The sequence below is a fragment of the Panthera leo genome, chromosome A2 (assembly GCF_018350215.1).
Source record: "Panthera leo isolate Ple1 chromosome A2, P.leo_Ple1_pat1.1, whole genome shotgun sequence".
Lineage (NCBI taxonomy): Eukaryota > Metazoa > Chordata > Mammalia > Carnivora > Felidae > Panthera > Panthera leo.
Genome location: NC_056680.1, coordinates 156,327,711 through 156,340,957, shown reverse-complemented (window position 1 = coordinate 156,340,957; position 13,247 = coordinate 156,327,711). Strand labels below are relative to the sequence as shown.

At 38.2% G+C, this 13,247-nt stretch overlaps 1 protein-coding gene across 1 annotated transcript; it reads right to left on the bottom strand.

Annotated features, from left to right (window-relative positions):
• Window positions 1-4,258: 4,258 nt before the first annotated feature.
• On the bottom strand, window positions 4,259-5,191 carry LOC122213584 (olfactory receptor 2A25). Its single transcript, XM_042927659.1, has one exon. The coding sequence runs from the start codon at window positions 5,189-5,191 to the stop codon at window positions 4,259-4,261; it is 933 nt and encodes a 310-aa protein (XP_042783593.1).
• Window positions 5,192-13,247: the final 8,056 nt, after the last annotated feature.

Sequence of the window (13,247 nt, the reverse complement as noted above, 5' to 3'; positions counted from 1 at the left end):
CCACCCCAATTCACAGAGGCATACCTGTGCATCCAGGGAACACATTACAAAGCGTCTTCACACATTGTCTTCCCTACAGACTAGTGTAAAACCTGCCCAGAGTTCTCCAGCTTTGTCATCCGTGTGGGTATGTGTGTGTGCACCTATTTATGCAGAAAAGTGAGAACTCAGGGAGAATGGCATGAGTGATCCTACTCAGGAGGACCTTGGCCTGAAATGTAGCAGATACAAGTCATATTTCATGGCTTACGTCACACAGTACAAGCCTCAAGTATTTGGACGTCTTATGTACTTGATCTTCAAGTGTGCCTGGTTTCATGTCCCGTTTTGGAATGGTTTAAATGTTATGGTGTAAGTGTGCCCCCCACTCCCCGGGGGCTTGTTAAAGAAGCACCTATAGTCAAAGGACTAGATCCTCCCCAGGGAGTGAACAATCTTTGCTGAATAGTATTACTGTAAAGTGAATTATAAAAAATTCCCATTGCAAATACTTAGTTTTACATGGAAACTCACAGAGATTGAACCTTATTCCCTCCGTGCTTTCTTGTCTTCCTTTGATTGCAAGCCACTCCCTAAATATTTCTTCCTTTTTTTAACATTTATTTTTCCATCACACACTTTAGGGAGGTAATTTTAGTGTCTCTGTGCTAAGCCTTTAGGTGTTAGACTGAATTTCAACAATGAATGTCTCTGTCCACCTCCACACATCTGGAGGAAAACACAAAACCCAGACGACTCAGACCCCTTTAAATTCATGAGTATTCACATCAATTTGACCCTTGATGCTACCAGAGCGCTTCCTGTTTCCTGTTTCTCTAGTCTCCTCGCCAGGTGATTTTTCCCCCATATTTTCTCTCTTTAAGCCTCCCATGAGTCCTCCCACTCAACAGTCCCAGCTACTGACTGACAGTGACTGAGGACACAAAAGAATCAAACAAGAACTTGCACAACCCTAACACATTGACGGAGTTCCTGGACCTGCACTTATTCCCAGCTCCTCGGCTGTTACTGCGAAGTTACTGGGTTGTCCGTCATGAAGGACAGTCCGCCACTTTAGGCCAGGAATCCAGCCCTCCTGCCTACTCAAGAACTGTTCTCCCGCCATTTGTCTCAAATGCCTTTGCTCCTGTTCCTTTAAACATATCTATAGTCAAATGTGAGACCGTTTTTCTCACCAATTATCTTGACTTTGCTAAACCCAACGACCGGTTCTCTATCCTTATCTGACTTGACCTGCCAGCAGCATTTAACACAGTCCATTGCTCCCTCTTTGAAACACTCCTTTCCCTTGACTATCATGATATTCTGCCTCCTCCCACCCCAACCAGTGGTCCTTCTACTTTTCTGGCTCTTCCTTCTCTGTCTCCTTGGCTGGTTTCTCTTCATTTCCCATGTCTATGAACACTGACATTTTTCAAGGTTTGTTCTTTGTATCTATTTTCTGACCACTTTCTATGGCGCCTCCTTGGTCCCAAGGATTTTACATGCTGATAACACTTAAATTAAAATGTCCTGCCAGGCCTCTTCCCAAATACAGTGTTCTGGACTGAATGTTTGCCTAGTACACATCCCTGTGAATCAGCAGTGCCCACTGACCTCCTATCTCAAGAGAGTAAATCCATCATCATTAAAGGCACTGACAAGACTCCAATTGTAAGCTTCCCTCTCATGCCTTCTCTCTGTCATTGAGAGTGCCTGCTTTATGTAGAGACTGTTTCATAGAATATGTTTAAAAATGCACTTCTATATACCTATCCCTTCTGTTCTCTTTCTCTCTTCTCTTCCCTCTCTTTGGTGATCAATATTACTTTATATATATTTTTACATTGCTAATTAAACATGTAAAGTGCTCATTGTATTCTCAGAGGTTGACAAAATTTAGTCTTAATTCTACAATTTGGATTAGAGTTTAAAAGTACAGGATTCATGGTCTGCCTAAATTCTAATCCTAACATTACCATTTATACTTTAACTGTTATTTGCTGTCATATTAGATGTTATGATGTTTTGTTCCTCTGTTCATTCCTTCATTACTGGCCCCTTTTTGTCAAATATTTTGTAGTGCACTGTATATTTTTTGAGTTATTTTCTTAGTGGCTGCCCCTTGGGCTTATGATCAGCATTTTAATTTATAATAATATGGTTTAGGTTAAATCAACTTAATTTCAATGGTTTATAAATAACCTTCCTGTGATCATCATGCTTTCATAAAGTGAAAATTAACCCAAAATTAGTTTTGTAGAATGATACTAGAGATTTATTTACTTCTTTGCTCTTATATTGCTTAAACCTTATTCTCCCTCTCCAGAGGCTGCAGAGATGCTGATTTCCACTATGAATGTAGGGCTGTTGCTTTTCGAGGATTCTGCAGAGCTGGGGAGAAAGTGATGGAAACACAGCAAGTTGAACCATCCCAAAACTCACTGTTCTTAACAAGGTCAGCAGTGTTTCTTGCATAAACACTCCCCAGATTGTTGCCTCTTTTTTCCCCCCAGAGTTCTTAAACAGTCAATTTATACCAATTTGTCAGAGTACTTTTTTCTTTATGGAGCAGAAGATTTTTGGAGATCCTTGCTACATTATTTCTGTTGACCAGTGCTTATATTTTTTGAAGGAATATATATAAATAAGTATATATATTAATACTATGTTAACATATTAATATATATATGATCACATATATCCATATTGTCCATAATGGTATTTATTTTCACACAGCTTTAATTAATTTTTAAGATAAATTTTGCTTATATGATTCTTTGAGAGAGTCTCATAAAAATGCATTGCTTGGGCAAATTTATAAATAATTTTCCTGTGATCATTGTGCTTTCACTAAGTGAAAATTAACCTGAAAATATCTAATATTACTTTCATACAATGATACTATAGATTTATTTTTTCCAAAGACCTCAATAAAAGACTTTTACAATTAAGAAAAAAGATTTTACTTTCCAGACTTGAAATAAACTCTCTGTTTGTCATTTTTTTCCCATAGCGGAGAATTTTCCAGTAGCTGCTTAAATGTTATCTTTGGTAACTGACTTGTACTTGACAATGTTTGGCCCTCTGCTAATTATATTCATTTGATTCTCTGTTCTACCTCTGAGATAATATATTAGTTTTCTAGGGCTGCCATATTAAACTATCACACACTGGTCTGCATAAACAATAGAAGTTTATTTTCTCACAGTTCTAGAGGGTGAGTAGTCTGAGATTTCAGTGTGGACAGGGTTGATTCCTGCCAAGGTCTCTCTTCTTGGCTTGTCGATGGCAGTCTTCTCCCTGTGTCTTCACATGTTTATATCTGTGTCCTAATCTCTTCTTATAAGGACATCAGCTCTGTTGGGATAGAGCTTACTTTAAACACCTCACACTGATATAATTACCTCCATAAAACCCGATCTCCAAAACATCCCCCTTTGAAGTATTACAATGCCATGACTTCAACATATTAATTTTGAGTGAACACAACTCAGTCCAAGACAGCTAATTACTTGCTTGTCAGACAATGAAACCTTACCACATGGTATGTATGATTAAGGGCCACAAACCAACTTGCATAGCATTTGCTTCCCAAGTACCTGACTTGATCTTTCAGAATAACCATAACTTTTGGAATATGGTTCAGGATTATACTGCCCAAGTTCTTACCGTGTCCTTATATTTACTAGCCAGACATCTTTTGTGTTTTTCTTGTTGGTCGTGGCATCACAGTTATATTTTTCATTCTCTATCCCATGAAGCCATGGCTCATGCTCTTCCTAACTTAAATTGATTATGCCTTAGAAAGCATTACTATCACGGGAATTTATACAGGAATTGTATTTTAATTGCAGAACTATTTTTGAAAGAGTAGACAACTGCTGGATTTCAAATATCGAAATTACTATGTATCAATCTCTGCTAATTGCTGTATCTTAAACATTCTGCCAATACCTTCCTTTATTTTATAAAATGTTGTCTCTGAGTCCTGATGGCAGAAAAATATACAAATTTATTTCCATTCATTCAGAATATTTAATATAATTATATTACAAGTATGTCCACTATTCAGCTGGTCAGAAGTTATTTTCATTTTCTTGTGTAGCATTGACTTGCGATGCCAGAGGGAGGAAAGTAGAATGAGCTTTCTTGGGAGCTAGGAAAGTGTGAAGATGAAAAGGATGCCCTTGAGCATGTTTATGAATCCTGGTAAATATTGGATGAGATGATTTCTCGGGTCCCTTTAAACTCAGTTATTTTATTATTCTACAGATTTTCATGAAGTTCGCTCTTTTTCAAGCATCCTCTTCAGAGCAGCTTTGACTTCTTTGTTCCTCAGACTATAGATCAGAGGATTGAGCATGGGATTGAAAAGGCTGTGGAACAGGAGGAGATATTTCTTCTGCTCCTTGGGGTTCCCATTACGGGGCCCAACATACATTATAATGGCTGTGCCATAAAAGAGTCCAACCACACAGAGGTGGGATGAACAGGTGGAGAAGGCTTTCTGGCGCCCCTCCCCTGATTGAATCTTTAGGATGGCACATAAAATATAAATGTAAGATATCACAATGGAGGAGAATGGTCCTACCAACACAGATACTGCCCCAGCCAAAACCATAGTCTCATTAATGTGGGTATCTGCACAGGCAAGTTTGAGGACAGCTATAATTTCACAAAAAAAGTGGTTAACTTTCTGGGGTCCACAGAAGGGCAATGGTATGAGTAACACTAGATGTACTAGGGCTAGGAGAACTCCTAAAATCCAGGAAGTCAATGCCAGGGTGATGCAGACTCTCCAGCTCATGATGACAGAGTATCGGAGCGGGTGGCAGATGGCCACATACCGATCATAGGACATCACCACCAGGAGAAGACATTCAGTATGAGCAAAACTCAAGAACAGAAAGGTTTGTGTCATGCAGCCAGCAAAGGAGATGGGCTTGTCTGAATTCACGAGGTTTACCAGCATCTGGGGCACCGTGTTGCAGGCATAGGCTATGTCGACGATGGCCAGGTGGGAGAGGAAGAAGTACATGGGGGTGTGCAGTCTGGAGTCCAGCCAGATGAGTCTCAGGATGAGCCCGTTCCCCAGCAGGGTGAAGGCATAGAACAGGGAGAAGAGCCCAAAGAGAAGCATCTGAATCCTTGAGTTGAGAGGAAATCCCAGTAGGATGAACTCTGTGACAGAGGTCTTATTTCTCCCCATTTCTGTGTGAGACAGTGGGGCTCCCAAGCCTGAATGCCTGAGGGAAGGGTTTAAACATGATGGACCTGTGTTTGTCGTTGTTTATTTCCTAAGAAAATATCTTCAAGGATGCTTTTGTCCTATTAGTTACTTACTAAGTGAAAATTATGCATTCCAAATGAAACAGAAGGAAATTTTTTCACTTCAATAAGCTAAATGCTAATATTCTGTTAAAATATTCAGTAAATCTGGGATGCCTGGGTGGCTCAGTTGGTTAAGTGACCGGCTTCGGCTCAGGTCATGATCTCACAGTTTGTGGGTTCGAGCCCTGCGTCGGGCTCTGTGCTAATAGCTCAGAGCCTATAGCCTGCTTCAGATTCTGCATCTCCCCCGCTCTCTGGCCCTCCCCTGCTCATGCTCTGTGTCTCTCTGTCTCTCAATAATAAATAAATGTTTAAAAAAATTAATAGTATTCAGTAAATCTTATGTTTCTTTCCAAACCAACTTTCATCACGGTTCAAATGTTAATACTTAAGTGGTCTTCATAGGAGCGGGTACTTTCCTCAGTTTGGAATGATTCTATCAGAGGTTTGCCCATGCATATTCTCAGATTGCAGTATGCATATCTCCATACGTGTGAATTTGTACTGATGTCTCTTAGCTAGAATATATCTAGAATATGAGGATGGGAAGAAGGATAAGGTGAATGTCAGAAAAGCTTCCATCAGGTTTTCTCATGAGTTTTTGCCTTCAATATATAAATTATTTGTTAGCCTTGTGATCTTCACTGACAGCATAATCTTGAACAAAGTGAGAGAATGGCAGGCTGTTTGCAACAACTCTGGCCAGGTTTCAAATGGAGACCTTTGTCTTTTGACTCTTGTACCCACGATGTTCTATTCTGATTGTGCTATCTCATTATCAGGATGTTACCCCACCACCCCTCTTATACTCTATGTTATATTTACATTCTGTATCTATCTACCTACCTATCTATATTCCTACACTAATTTAAGGACTCTTGAGTCCTTATTACGTGCAGTGTGTTTTCTATATTATTCTATTCCATTATTTAGTAAGAATTTTGGTTAGGGGGTTCCTGGGTGGCTCAGTCAGTTCAGTGCCTGACTCTTAATTTCAGCTCAGGTCATGATCTCACAGTTTCATGACCCCACATCAGGCTCTGAGCACTGACCACATGGAGCCTGCTTGGGATTCTCTCTCTCTCCTTCTCTCTCCGCCCCTGCACCACTTGTGTTCTGTCTCTCTCAAAATAAATAGACTTAAAAATTTTTTTTTGAAATGTCAGTTGAATGATTTCATGGTGGATCGTAGCCTAGGACTTAAAAAGTACTGTCCCTATCCAAGGCTAGAGCAAGAGCCCTAACTATAGATTCGTATTCATAGTATTAGTAACATATTTTAAAGCTTCTTAACTCTATGTGAAAAGATAATTATTATTTATCATGAATCTTTCATTTTTTGTGGCTTAGTAAATTAGAAAAAATCTTTCACCACACAGTGGGTGCTCTGAAGTTGGAATCATTGTAACTTTTAAGCCATTCCTCCTGTTTTCTTGCCTGTCTGACTCCATATCTTCAGTCCAGAATCCATCTGAATTTCACCAAAATAAGAATCCTAGAAAAACTCATAATTGAGTTCCTACCAGTTCCCCATCCACTTTTCTGTTAAGTTAGTATTTGAAAGCTTTCATAAACAAAAGTGAGTAAACTTTTGCCCTGCTTTAAAGACAGAATCAGAATTCAGAACAGAAATTATTGAAGGATGATTTTACCTTAGTTCAAAAAATAAGAATCTCCTTGGAAGCTGGTTGTTTTATTAGAGCTGAACTTTAGGTCAGTGAATGTTTGAAATCAGAAATTGATTAACCATCTATTCAAGATGGGATTCCTGTGTTATGTGAGAAGTTGACCCAGAAGAATGCTAACTTCCCTTCCAACTATAGGATTCCTTGGCCCTAAATGTGTAGAAAAGTGTTAGCCATTTCCACTTTGACTTTCTTGCAATATTTGGAGTCAATGGAAATAACAATGCTGTTTCTAAAATTTCATATGATGAAGGCACACAATAAACCAGAGTAGGAGGGCCAATTTTCCTCCTACCTACAAGTAGCTAAAAGACAAAATATAAAATTCACAGATATTTACTAAACATACCATATGTCCTGCTACGTGTCTCAGCTGAGGGCATATAAGACGGTTCCTGTCTGCTGGTGTATATAACCTGATTGGAATGACAGGACTGCTAAAAGCATCCACAAAGATGGTAATTCTTATATTTAAATAACTCACCACAAGAAATTTCACCTTCAAAAAGAAAACCTTCAGGACACACTTCTTCTGTAACAAACTCATTTTTTGGTGCTTACTTAAGTTCTTACTTACTTAAGTTCTTACTTACTTAAGTTCTTACTCCTTAAGTTCATGAGGCAATAGAAAGGTTTGCAAGAAAATCTCTCAAACAGCTGTTATAATTTAAACAAGAAACACGGGGTACCTGGGTGGCTCAGTCCGTTAGGCTTTGGACTTCTTATTTCAGCTCAGGTCATGATCTCGCAGTTCATGGGTTCTAGCTTCGCATCAGGCTCTGTGTTGATAGCTCAGAGCCTGGAGCCTCCTTCAGATTCTGTGTCTCCTGCTCTCTGTCCCTCCTCTGCTGACGTTCTGTTTCTTTCTGTCTCTCAAAAATAATGAATAAATGTTAAAAAAAATTTTTTTAAATAAACAACACTACATGCAGGAGAGGAAATGATACATATTAGGTGTATCTAAATTATCCTATTAGCTAAGGCTATCAATAGCAGAAATTTGGCATTGACAGGCAATAGCAATTGTATTTTGAAATATGATTGCTCAGTACAGCCTGTTCGAAATTGTGTAGTGAACAAAGACTAGGTAAGAAACTTGGCTCAGATTCACAGCTAAAAATGAGATGACAAACTCAATAGAAGTTGGGTGAAGTGAAAGCACCCCAAAAAAGTAAATGGCATTTGTAAGTTAATGCTGAAATTCGTTTCTTCCCATGATCTCTTGCAAGAGAAAAACTTCTCCACAGGGGCAAAGGAATCTCTTTCAGAAGAGAGGATTTAATCTCTGCTCAGCTCACCCACCTCTCAAGATACTTCTGAGTGTTCGGTGTAGGGAGAGATGAACACCTGTCCGTCACACCGCTGTCTGCTGCTCCCGGGGAAGGGGGGGTCTCGCTGTACTTACCTCTGGTTTCTCTAGAAGGATGTTCTTGACAAAATACTGCTGTTGCGGATTTCTTCACTCATTGTGGAGCCCATGATCCTAAATGTGAGACGCATTAGAATGCCTTCCAGGCTCCTTCATACATCACAATTACTACAAGCTTGTTTTATTTCGGTTTCAAAAACTCCAATGCCCCCCCTCCCCCGCCACATCCTTAAACCGCCAAATAGATTAAGTGGTATTTAGGACAGATGAAACTCATATTTTCCCCATGCTCGCTGGTGTTGGCTAAGTTTTATACCACACCTGATCTGATGGACCATGCATCCTTTTTTTTTTTTTTTTCATCAAATCACCACAAGGAATACAATTTATAAAGTAAGACCAGGTAGCAGGACCTATAGAAGCTATGAGGAACATGTTAAGGAGTTAGGAAATAGGATAAGGTATCCCAATGGGACTTGTTAAGTCCTGTTTTGTAGGATTTACCTGGAGTGCAGAAAGGGAAGGAAAACTCTCAGCAGGAAACAATCTCTATTTTTTAATTTCCAGAGATTCTGAGCTCAAGGGGACTGGAAAACCAAGGTCCCCCTAGGTCTTCCCTAGGTAGCCACCATTTTCTCTCTCCTTAAAATGGAAATTAACTGACCGCATCTTATAATTCTGGGGAATACAAGAGTCAATTTAATAGTGACTTTGTAATTTAAATTTATTTTGTTCTTTTATCTGAATCAACTCTTATACACAAATATAAACAGGGTAAAATATAATTCCTAAGTTAAAGTTATTTTAATGTACATGCCAACTAAGAAAATTATCAACAGACTGATTATTTTTTAACCTGAGAGCACTGACCTGCCATAGATCTGAAATGGGCTTTTCTCCATCACACCTGTTCAGGGAGAGGCTTACTGGTGACCAGCATCCAGCTTGCACCCTGACATGTTGGAAAGATGCTACCCCTCCTACTGATAACATCCAAGGGCATCTGGTGCCTAGAGAGAAACACTCATCATTACCTGTATTTTGTTCATAGCCCAATTTATTAAACATACAAAAGTACTACTTTTCCTCCTTTTTTAAATCTACTAGCATAGAAGGGTCCTATTTTTCTCAAAAAAAAAATGTTTTTGCTTTAAGTTCTTTTTATATGAAAAATATCTTTTGTTTGATACTGAATATACTGTTTGGTTTACTGATTATTTAAGATTTTTTGTATTTATTTTACCTTTTGAGATTTATTCAATAAATTACTTTTCTTCTACTATCCTTTGGCAGTTTTGCTGCCAATGTCATATTAGCCTTGTAAAATGAACTAGACACTTGTCCCTCTTTTTCTGTTCTCAAAAAGGTTTTATATGATCTGCAAATTAGCCATTTCTTGAAGATGGGTAAAATTTGCCTTTAAAACCATATGACTCAATGTTCTCTGATTGTAGGATAATTTTGGTCATCAATTTTTTTGAAGATTTCCTGTCTAGATTTTCTATTTCTACATAAGGAAGTTTTAGTGATATTTCTAATCTTAAATTTTATTGTAATAAATTTTGTTCATAGAGTTGTCTTTTCAATCTCTACTTTTTGGTTATATAACTTATTATTCCCAACATTGTATATATAGACCTTTTCTCTTTTGTTCCTCTCATCAGTCTTATCTGTTTTAGTGGTGTTTGTTTGTAAAAGGAATCAGGTTTAGGGGCCCTGGTGGCTCAATCGGTGGGTGGAGCACTCAACTCTTGACTTCAGCTCAGGTCATTACCACACAGGGTTTGTGGGGTCGAGCCCTGCCTCAGGCTCCATGCTGACAGCTCGGAGCCTGCTTGGGATTCTCTCTCTCCCTCTTTTTCTGCTCCTCCCAACTCATGCTCACACTCTCTCTCTCTCTCTCTCAAAATAAATAAATAAACTTAAAAAAAGAATTAGGTTATATTTTAATGATCTTCATACTCCATTTTTATCAATAAAGTTTGTTGTTATATAAATTACATCCTATCTTTAATTCTTGATCATCTTCCTGGGTTGAATATTTAACTTCCTTTTTGCGTCCTATTTTTTTAATAAATGTAATCTGAGGTATAAATTTGCTTTTCTTCTACCATTTGAGCTGTACATCTCAAGTGTGATATTCAGAACTTTCATCATTATTAACTTCATTTTTAAAACACAAAGGGGATACTTTGGTGGCTCAATTGGTTGAATGTTAGACTCTTGATTTTGGCTCAGATCATGATGCCAGGGTCTTTGGATCCCAGGGTCTTTGTTTTTCAAAGCCTGTATTTCTAGTTTTTTTTGGGATTATCAATTTGTTTCTGAGAACATTTGCTAAATCCTTTACTAACAAGTTGAATTTACAAATCTTTTCATTATAATTCTTGGGGGGTTTTCCCCCTAATTCTACACTGTAGCTATGTCGTCACATACATACATATTTATGATTGTAACACTGTCTTGATAGCTTCTTACCTGTATTTGTATATTATAACCCTCTGTATGCTAATGAATGCTTTCTGCCTTATATAAACATGAATGCAAATTTATTTTTTATTTATAGGTAAATAAACTATTTATAAAATTAATCTATATTTAATAAACTATTAAAAATAAATAGTTTTATTAAAAAACTATCATTTGTATTGTTGCTTCCACTTATCACATATTTGTTCAGGGATATGCTCTTCAAGACCCTTATTCCCAGATTTTTTTGTGTGACTGTGTTTTAGTTGCTTTTGTAAACAATATATAAGCTATATTTTATGGGTTTAAAAATATCAATGTGAAAATAGGATGTAATCTATTTTCATTCAATGTAATTACTGAGATATTTAGACTGTCTACCATTTGTGTTTTTTCTTTAGCACTCTTCCTCTTGGCTTTCATGTTTCTCTCTTCTTTTGCTTTCTAAAGAGATACTTTAACATTGTCTGACCTGGTGCCCACTCTTTTTTTACTTCATCATTTTGCCTTCACTTAGTGAACAAAATTCCTAAAAGTCTTGGTCATTTTCATTCAGAGTATAGGTAATACACACATACCTATAATAACTGGATCACCTTGAAACACATCAGGCAATTTTAGAAATATTTTACAGTAATTTTCTGTTCTTCAACTCTCATACCTGCCTAGATATTTGATGTCATCACTCATAGTGATGTCCCAAATTCAGAGTGTTTTATAAACCTCTCTTTGAATCCGATGGGAATCCCATAGGAACAGAAAAATCATATAGATTATTTCAATAGAGAATTTAATGTAATAAAATGGTTATAGCAAAAAGGAGCAGAGAGAATTTAACATAACAAAATGGTGACAGGAAAAATGGAGCTCTGTGATAAACAGGCAGGAGCTGTGTGGGGCAGCCGCCATCTCTAGGGCAGAGGTCGGTGTAGTTAAAATCTAGAAGGTCAGAGGAATCAGGGTCCAGACTACCGAGGAGGGGAGGTGGCCCCCCAGCTTGCACAGTTGTTTTCCAGGGGGTTGGGGGGAGGAGGAAGACTCACTTTGGGGAAGTCAGAAAACAAAGGCTGCAGTGACAGACATCAGCTGCCACTGGCAAGCTAAAGAGAGATTGAGCCAACATGACAAGACCAGCAAGCAAACAGGAAGGAGCAAGTCCCTTTCCCCCTGGTCTAGGCTCCCAGTGTCCCTTAGAGCTCCCTACCCACACAGCACAAGCAACTGTAGGCCACTGAAATCAACAATCCAAATGCCCCAATGTGGTTAATCTAAACTGTAAGCTTGGGTACAATATGCTGGGGTTTTCAGATTTATCATTGAAGAACAAGCTTCTACATCATTCCTACTGAGAACTAATTAAGGGAGAGACACAACGAGGATGTGACTTGGATGTGGTACCAAATAGATTTGTTAACTCCTTACCCAGAACTGAACCCACCGCCTTGTCATAAGAAACACTATCAAACAACAGGCCTTCCTGACAAGACCCAGCCCTCATGCAACTTAAAGCACAGAGGGGCAGAGAATGTGTGCTTCGTGTTGATGGCTGACACTCAGTGGGAGGAGAGAGAAAGATGGGCAGCCAGGCACGCAGAGTTGCATCTCACAAACAACAACCTGGAAGACTATTTTAAGTGTAATTCGCTCCGTGTGGATTCCTCCAAGGAAAAGGTAGTTACTCCATGCTTACTTCCTTCATACACCATGCCCAACACAAACAACCCAATACTCAAAAAAAGTACTGCATTGTCGTTTCTGGACTAGCGCTTTTTTTTTTTTTTTTTCAGGTCTTGCTAAGTACCTGTTTATTTGCACTCAATACATTTGGGAAAGTCTGCTACCTAGCCCGGGTCACTGTGACCACAGAACAACAGATGAAAAAGATAAAGCACTGAACAGCAAGAAAAATTCATCCCACCCTCGTGAGGATTTCAGTGAACCAGTAAGAAATTGAAGATAAATAAAATAAACAGATACAGCCTTCATCTTTTACGAATTACTTCCTCCTCAAATTTCCCCCATATATACACTTTGGAGTGTTTATATATATATATTCAGTCAAGAAATGGTAGCATCAGTACATTTGAAACACCTCTGAATAAAGAATAAAGCTAAAGCAATTCTGCATACATTTCATTGTGGTGTAAGAACGATATTACACTATGGTGATGAGGGAGAGGCTCTGATAGCACCCATCTGCTTTCTACATAAGAAAAAGAAAACAAATCTAACATCACTTTTTAAAAAATTCTACAAGCCACATGCCAAAAATATATGTTTTTTAAACACGACTGCTTATCATGTAATTAATATACAAATGTTACATGAACTGGAAATAAAGACTTAAAAAGGTTAACAGCTAAAAAAAAAAAAAAATCAGGTAAACTGGTGCAGCCACTCTGGGAAACAGT